The sequence below is a fragment of the Xenopus laevis genome, chromosome 2L (assembly GCF_017654675.1).
Source record: "Xenopus laevis strain J_2021 chromosome 2L, Xenopus_laevis_v10.1, whole genome shotgun sequence".
NCBI lineage: Eukaryota > Metazoa > Chordata > Amphibia > Anura > Pipidae > Xenopus > Xenopus laevis.
In genome coordinates, this window is record NC_054373.1 from 39416996 (window position 1) to 39425696 (window position 8701).

The window sequence follows — 8701 nt, forward strand, 5'->3', positions numbered from 1 at the left end:
ACCAAAAAAATGCATATTTTCTGCATTTATATGGCATAATTTTTCTGGCCTCTGTGCTTCAGTGGCTGCAACCAAAAAAATTTATATTTTCAGCATTTATATGGCATAATTTTTCTGTCAACTGTGCTTCAGTGGCTGCGACCAAAAAAATGCATGTTTTCTGCATTTATATGGCATAATTTTTCTGGCCTCTGTGCTTCAGTGGCTGCAACCAAAAAAGTTTATATTTTCAGCATTTATATGGCATAATTTTTCTGTCAACTGTGCTTCAGTGGCTGCGACCAAAAAAATGCATATTTTCTGCATTTATATGGCATAATTTTTCTGGCCTCTGTGCTTCAGTGGCTGCAACCAAAAAAATTTATATTTTCAGCATTTATATGGCATAATTTTTCTGGCAACTGTGCTTCAGTGGCTGCGTCCAAAAAAACTGGGCAAACAATGTCTACAAGGTCAACGTATGGCGAAAAATGACTATTTTCAGCATTTATATGGCATATTTTTTCTGGCAACTGTGCTTCAGTGGCTGCGTCCAAAAAAACTGGGCAAACAATGCCTACAAGGTCAACGTATGGCAGTTGTTTAAAGAGAACAGCAGATTACTAGCCAGCAAAGCTACCTAAGCTAAAATGTCCCTCAAATCCCTGCAGACTTCTGTCCCTCCAATACAGAGCAGTATCAAGCAGATTACTAGCCAGCAAACTTACTATCATCTGTCCCTGAAATCACTAACAGCTCTCCCCCTACACTATCTCTTCCAAGCACACACAGGCAGATTTTTCAGATACATTTTTGCCCTTGATCCCCCTCTGGCATGCCACTGTCCAGGTCGTTGCACCCTTTAAACAACTTTAAAATCATTTTTCTGGCCAGAAATGTCTTTTCTAGATGTTAAAGTTCGCCTTCCCATTGAAGTCTATGGGGTTCGCGAACCGTTCGCGAACCGCTCGCGTTTTTGCGCAAGTTCGCGAACTTTTTTTCCGACGTTCGCTACATCCCTATACAGATTTGCCATACATCGCTAGGAAAGTACTTACATCTGAGCAGGTGCAAATATAACTGGAAAACATTGCACAAGTAACAGTTTCCTGTGTCCAACAGTTTGCAAGCTTTGTGTTCTAAAGAATGCTATTTAAATATAGCCAGGATATGTACTTGCAGTTCTATAGCTACAATTCTATCTCGTGTTCCTATTGAAGTTAACCCTTTGACCTCTGATATGATCATATGATCTGATATGATTTGTTTTATATGAGCACATCACTTAATATAAGGCCACAATTATAAAATTATATATTATCATCTTATATAATTTTATTTGTCTCTTTATAAGACTCTCTCGTCGTCAATGTGCTATTCCGTCAGATGATAACTGTGATCTAGATATGGTAGCTAGCTCTCCTCCTTCTATATCTCCTCAGCAATCTAGAGAATCACGGGGACTCAATGTCTCCACTAGAGAGGAGTCTTGCTTAAGAAAAGCAAGAAAAGGATGTATTCTGATTCTTCACAGGATTCCTCTTTACAGCTTGGAGGCACAAGGCTTCTTAACAATTGGGACTGGGAGATTCTTCTTCGCAGGATTCTTCTTCACACACTTTTTAACAATTTGGAGGCATGAGACCTTCTTCACAGTTGGGACTGAGAGATTTGCCTTCACAGCTTGGAGGCATGAGGCCTTCTTCAAAGTTGGGACTGAGAGATTCTTCTTCACAGCTTGGAGGCATGAGACATTCTTCACAGTTGGGATTGAGAGATTCTTCTTCACAGCTTGGAGGCACGAGGCCTTCTTCACAGTTGGGACTGGAACTTGTATCCATCCATTTACTTGTGAAACATTCAATTGATAGTCCATACCTTGATTTCTGAAATATATATTTTATCTTCTCTTTATAGGACACTGTAACTACCAATTTCTCCTGTTCTTTGTTTTTCAGTGTAGTATTCTCCAGACTCACGTCTAATTATCTCAAACTGAACATCTCAAACTCCTGCATTAAAACTTTGTGGTCAGTAAGCCAAGTAAGTCAACTCCTCTTCCAGCTGTTCCGCAAAAGTTTCATTTACCTGAGCTTAAAGGAACAGTTCAGCGTAAAAACAAAAACTTGGTAAAGACAGGCTGTGCAAAATAAAAAATGTTTATAATATAGTTAGTTAGCGAAAAATATAATGTATAAAGACTGGAGTTAGCGGATTTGTAAGATAACAGAACAGAACCCAACTTCCTGTTTTTCAGATCCGAGTCTCATGGGATATAACTGTTCAGTGAGTTTGCAATTGTTCCTTAGCATTCAGCTCAGATTCAAAAGCAAACAGTTATGACCCATGTGGCCCCCCTCCTTGGAAACCAAGGAAGCTGAAAAGCACGAAGTAGTGTTCTGGCTATTATGTTAGACATCCAGTCACTCCAGCCTTTATACATTACATTTTAGTCTGACTAACTATATTAGAAACATTTTTTATTTTGCATGGGTTATCTATTTAGCCAGTTTTTATTTTCATACTGAACAATTTCTTTAAGTACTGACAATGTAAGATAATACAATATAGAAACATCATGATACAAGGCAGATTTCCCTTACATGGCATAGACACCAGTGCATTCTACATGTACCCTGTAGCATCAGTTACCCTGGTCAATGTTATCCATTTGCCTGCTAATGTTTTGGTCATTTATGCTCTCTCCTTAGCTTAGCTTCAGCCCAGAGTAATTGAGACTGTGCATTGCCAATGGTAGTCAGACATTGTCAAATAAGATCAGCAGATGGGGGACTGCAATTTTAAGACATGGATCTTTATGGTTCTTATAATAACACTGCTTAGGTGCAATCCTGGGTGCTTCCTCTCCCATTCCCCACTTAAAATTTAAACATTGGAGCTGGTCAAATGAGCGCAATGAGCACTATAGCAAATTTCTGTTTAACCTTCTCTTATGGCAGAAGCACACCTGTGTGGGGTTCTTCCATGCTGTAAAAGCTCAGTTTCACACCATTCACTTCCCCATAGTCACCCATATTTCAATTTGACTATTTTCTATTCTGACCCATCCCCCCATCCTGCCTCTATCCCATAGTAAACCTTCCACTGTGATAAATAACCCTAACCCCAACACTGTTTTTTTGCCTCACCTACCTACAGAAACCACCACACCATGTGGGCCAAGGGCCCTCACCTGTCAGTAACATCTTGCCATTTTATTGTATGTCAAGAATTGCATGGAATTATTAACTACTGATGGCAGTTAGGGCTATTTATTATTAGCCTGCACACTCTTAATTTGTAGCTAAGTTATTAAACCACATCATAACTTGGCATTAGCTACCACCTGCTAGCAAAAGAACTATGCACATACTGTATACACAAAGTACAATTTAATTTCTGTGGAAATATAAATTTCTTTTAGCTCAGTTTCTAGTTAATGGAAAGGCCAGTGAGTTCATTTCAGTGAAAAGATTTTTTAAATTATTTCTGTAGAATTCAGGTAGTCAAATCAGCTCTTAGGCTCCCTCTAGCTCCACACAGGGTTACAGCCGAGTAGAGGAGGTCCATGTATTTTATCTCTCTCTCTCTTTTTCAGCCAATAATGAACGTCTGCCCCCTTTTGAACTGCAGATATTGTCTGACTGGAAACAAAGGTATAAATAACCTAAGGGGCAGGCAGAGGAGGAACAGCATTTTCCCCCTGTCTGGCTTCATTTAAAAGCAGAATAGCATTAGTAGGAAGAGAAAAGGCAGCCGGAGAGCTGTCAGCATTATATGAGCTCTAGCTGTGTCTCCTCATGGCTTGTTTAGATAAATGTCACTGTGCTGTGGATAACAGGAAACATGGCAGCATTCTATATAATATTCTGAAAAATGAAGAACACAAGGACTCCCACAACAGCAATCCAAGGAAAGGAAACCACACGGGAGTCTATGGGCAAGGTTGTTCCTGTGGGGCTCAGAAGAAAGTCAGCCTAAAAAGCCCACAGCTAACATGCAAAGCTGCCTCAGCAGTGCTGGTGAAGACCCTGAGGTTTGTGAAGAATGTACCCTGTTTCCAGGAGCTCCCTCTGGATGATCAACTACTGCTGGTCAGAAGCTGCTGGGCTCCTCTCCTGGTACTTGGACTTGCACAGGACAAGGTGGATTTTGAGACAGTGGAGACATCGGAACCCAGCATGCTGCAAAGGATTCTAACCACTAGGCAAGAAGGGGAGAGAAAGCAGCAACTGCAGCAGCAGGACAGCTTACTTGGAAGCCCTCAGCACAAACTCAGTCATCTCCCTTCGGCAGCAGAGATCAGATGGATCAAAGAGTTCTTGGACAAGTGCTGGAACCTGGATATCAGCACCAAGGAATATGCTTACCTGAAAGGGATTGTGCTTTTCAATCCAGGTAATGATAGGCTCTTTTTAATTAAATGACAAAAACCTTTTATAGAATTATTTATTATCTCTTAAACTGAGATCTATTTTGCATGCCTTATAAGTGATATATAGATATGATATTTATAATAACCCTGCCTTAAAACTTTTTATTCTGAAGTATTTTTCATTGAAACCAAGGTAACTATTTCTTTGTTTAGCAATATAGCAATTGTGATAACTAATGTTTGGGCTCAGAGTAGTTTAAGGACATGGATTAATATAGTAAAGGTTAGGTCCATTGTTGTTACTCTGAAGTTTTAAAGAGCAAGGCTTATCTGTATATACATACACATCATGTTTTCTTAGGTATGGGCTTGACATATTTAATTGCTTACAAATTATTCCTATATGTGCTATATACAGTATTTACCATAGAAAAGGGTGAAATCTTTTTTTGGGGGAGGCTACCAATACAAACTTTCCATTGGAGAATGGAAGCAGTTCAATCACTTTTTGGCAGGTAATTCCCCACCTAAATCTTCATTTATAGATTTATTATACCCCACCTATGCATTTCTCCTTAGCACTGTAACATATTCTTCTTATTATTGGATAAAACTAAGGAATAAGACATATACAGTATACAGCATTATGCAGGGCTGGTAATTAGTTTGCAATTAGTGGTCCCATTTAAACAGAATAGATCTCCTATAGCAACCAATTGTAATATAGTAACCAAAAGTAATTAGTTTTTTTTTCTGACCGCTGCAGTGAAAACAGAAAGCAGATTAGTTGTGATAAGTTACTTGGTTAGGTGCAAGTTTGCACAGTGTTAATACTGATATCTGGTGAATAAATAATATATAATAATAAATAAAAAAGAATAAGGGGGTATTTGTATACCACTTCCTACAGTGTCAGCTAATTCACAAACACTGGTGCTATTTTGCAATAGTGCAGTGACCCAATGAAACTAACGAGCAATGAACTCAGATGCAGCAATAATCATGAAAGGAAATGTCTGATTCATTGCTATAGAATATGGCCCTGGTACAACGTTTCACATATGTTTGAGAATTTAACATTTATTTTATCCAGCAGCATCAATCTTTTGTAGTGTTAAACAGTAGCTTTTGTTGTTTTCTGGGATGTTTTGTCTATATCTGGCTGCACGTGGGCTTATACTGGAGCTGGAGTTCCAGATAAGAGGGTTAGAGCTCTGTCTTAGGGGAAAAATACCCAAATCTAGTCTGTGGCCCCCAGATTTTTTTTTTTTTTTATCTACAGCTCCCAGCACCCTCAGAAGGATCTGGTAAAGCTATTGCAGCAACATCTGGATGTTGGGCAGATTGAAACTTTAATTTAAATATTTGTAGCATACACCTCTGATCTGTGTGTTCCTAGGAATGCATATAGGACAGACACAGAGAACCAAAATGTCATCTTTAAATTTTGCCGTTTCAGAATTGCCCGGCTTGCACTGCATCCAGTATATTCAAGGACTACAGCATGAAGCTCAACAAGCACTAAACGAACACATCAAGATGATTCACCGATGGGAGCAAACTAGATTCTCCAAGTTAATGATTGTACTCTCCTTTCTCAGAACCGTCAACGCAAATGCCATTGCAGAACTTTTCTTCAGGCCAATCATTGGTTCCGTCAATATGGACGATATGCTGCTGGAAATGCTGGGGGCAAAAATTTAGCTACAAAATGCCCTACTATATAAATATGCGATAAGAAGACGACAAAAGGAAATATATTGTCTTTATATATCTCTCCTGAGATAAGAGAAGAGGTCTGTTTTCAAAAGGAATTGTACACAAAAAAAGAATAATTAAATATCGACCTAAGTGTTATGTATGAGCCATAATACTTAATATCAACCTACATTATGGCCAAGCACTATAGACCATTTGTAGGTGTTTAGCATTACACAATGAATATTGATATTGCATTTATGTGCAGGTCCCACTGGGTGTCAGTTTCTTCTGAATATTAGAAGCATCAGGGCTGTTTTAGAAGCGTTCATATTGTATACCCTTTAAAAATAGACCTGAAGATCAGTTTCTAATATTGAAAAGAAACTGACACCTAGTGGTACCTGCACAGTAATACAGTATTAGTCTTCATTCTTCAGTGGAGCTAATTAAATAATTGTTGGGACTGTATCGGAGCCAGACTCCCCATCAGAACTCATGGGGTTCCATACTATTTGGCAGTTTCTTCCCCTAGTGTGCCCAAATTAGTAGCCCATTACCTGAATGGGCCTTCTGGGCTGTGGGACCTGACAACTAGGTAGAATGGGTCCTCAATGAAAACAATGTCCAATTAAATAAACTGTATTCCTGGCCATGCTCCGATCCTTCCTGCAATGCACCGTCATTCTTAAATACACTCACCATCCACCCAAACACTGGCCACCTCCCCAATGGGGCCTGTGAAACAGACTTTTGCATCTCTCAGGTTCCACTAGACCACCAGACCTCTAACTGGACTTCCCTACCTTATGGCAGCCCTCATGGAAGTCCTTCTTATGAGATGAAGTACATGCCCCCAACTTGACAAAGCAACATTTCCTTATTCTTGGTTGCTTCAGGCCACAAAGTCATACTCAATACAGATATTTTTCCCAGCTTGCAGTACAATTCATTTTAAAAAGGGCACTGTATAGATTTCCCATTGAATGTAACTAATACTCAACTCCCATCACTTTGACACGTTCCATTTGAAATGTATCATTTATCTTAAATATATTTTACTTTCTGCATTGTTTTCCTTGATAAGTATTGCACTATTTTTTAAACAATATGAAGGCTTGGTGACATAATTGCAACATTAAATAAGAAGTAAGATATCTACTACTGTTTCCTTAGAGACAGAGTAAGTCCTTACTATTGTACCTACTAATGCAACTTGAAGAAGGATATGACATTAATCATTTCTGTATATGAACCTGAATAGGAGACAAAGGAAGTCATTTCTGTACAGCAAAGTGGTAAATGTGTATTTGCTGTTCTTTCACCCAAAGAAGGCGACATGAATCCACACTAAATCATTCCTGCTTTTGAATGTTTTTTTTTTTTTATTTTAAACCTTTGCACTTCTAAGCTAAATGGATAATGCAGATGACTTACTTACAGCCAACATCACATGTAAGTTAGCTGTACCATACCCTCGACTGTATGCAGCCACCTTGAAAACGAATGCACAAACAGGGCTAAGTCAAACCATAGGATTGTGTGCTTTCACACAGTATTCTGTATTTAACCCTCTGTTTTATGCAGCAGATGACTCGCTAAGATGCTATAGCTTTTGTTGTCACAATTTAAATGCAAAGGTTTCCGCTGTTGTGATGTAAAGTATTGTAAAATAGTTAACTTATTGTTTTTACAAAGAATATTTTTATAATGTATAATAAAACAAATTCTTAAATGCAGCACATCCTTGGTGATTTTTGCTTGTATGAGAAATGTGTTTTCTGTATCCCCCACATAGCCCCAACTGCCCCCCAAAATTTTCCCTCCCTTCCCCTGGTCTCCCAAAAGTTATTAATTTCTCCCGGTTCTGTTACTGTGCACATGTAGAGGATTATTTACTAGGGATGTCGCGGACTGTTCTGCGGCGAACTTGTTCGCGCGAACATCGGCTGTTCGCGTCCGCCGCAAGTTCGCGAACGTCGCGCGACGTTCGCCAATAGGCGTTCGCGTCAAAATCGTTCGACCATTCGACCATTCGGTCGCTAAAATCGAACGATTTTCGTTCGATTCGAACGAAAATCGTTCGATCGAACGATTAAAATCCTTCGATCGTTCGAATCGAACGATTTTCGGATGTTCGAAGTTCGCGAACTGTTCGCATTTTTTGCCGGTGTTCGCGAACGGCGTTCGCGAACACATTATCGGCGGTTCGCTACATCCCTATTATTTACTAAACTCCAGTTGGGCCGAATCCGAAAATCCGCCCTCTCAGACCTGCTGAGGTCGTGTATAAGTCAATGGCAGAGGTCTCTATCCTTATTGGAAGTCATTGTGGTCTGCACTGGGTTTAGCCCGAAAATCCATACTATACGATTTTTTTTTCTGTTTTTTCCTCAAACCGATTAATTGGAGGCTTTTTAAATAATAAATGAGGTCAAATAAGGCATGGGAGTTTGCTTGTGTTTTTTTTATTAAAATAATGAGATCAATTCCGATTTTCGTAAATAACCCTCCCAGTGTGCATTCAGTGAGGTCACAAGAAGACCCCCTTGAGCCACGCCCACATCCCCCCCGGCAACTACAGCTCTCTATGTTGACATCTTTTCGAATATGTGCAATGTGGAAAGAATATATAAATCATCATGCGAA

At 39.3% G+C, this 8701-nt stretch overlaps 1 protein-coding gene across 1 annotated transcript; it reads left to right on the forward strand.

The window, feature by feature from the left end:
• Positions 1 to 3640: 3640 nt before the first annotated feature.
• nr0b1.L (nuclear receptor subfamily 0 group B member 1 L homeolog) lies at positions 3641 to 6454 on the forward strand. The gene is made up of 2 exons (XM_018246171.2): positions 3641 to 4377; positions 5814 to 6454. Exons 1-2 carry the CDS (start codon positions 3780 to 3782, stop codon positions 6056 to 6058), a joined length of 843 nt encoding a protein of 280 aa, XP_018101660.1. The 5' UTR covers positions 3641 to 3779; the 3' UTR covers positions 6059 to 6454.
• Positions 6455 to 8701: the final 2247 nt, after the last annotated feature.

What these genes read in the sequence shown, in the direction of transcription:
- nr0b1.L (XM_018246171.2), top strand. Translation starts at nt 3,780, where the DNA reads ATGGCTTGTTTAGATAAATGTCACTGTGCTGTGGATAACAGGAAACAT. An exon ending in GATTGTGCTTTTCAATCCAG is followed by an intron (nt 4,378 to 5,813) that starts GTAATGATAGGC and finishes TTGCCGTTTCAG; the next exon opens with AATTGCCCGGCTTGCACTGC.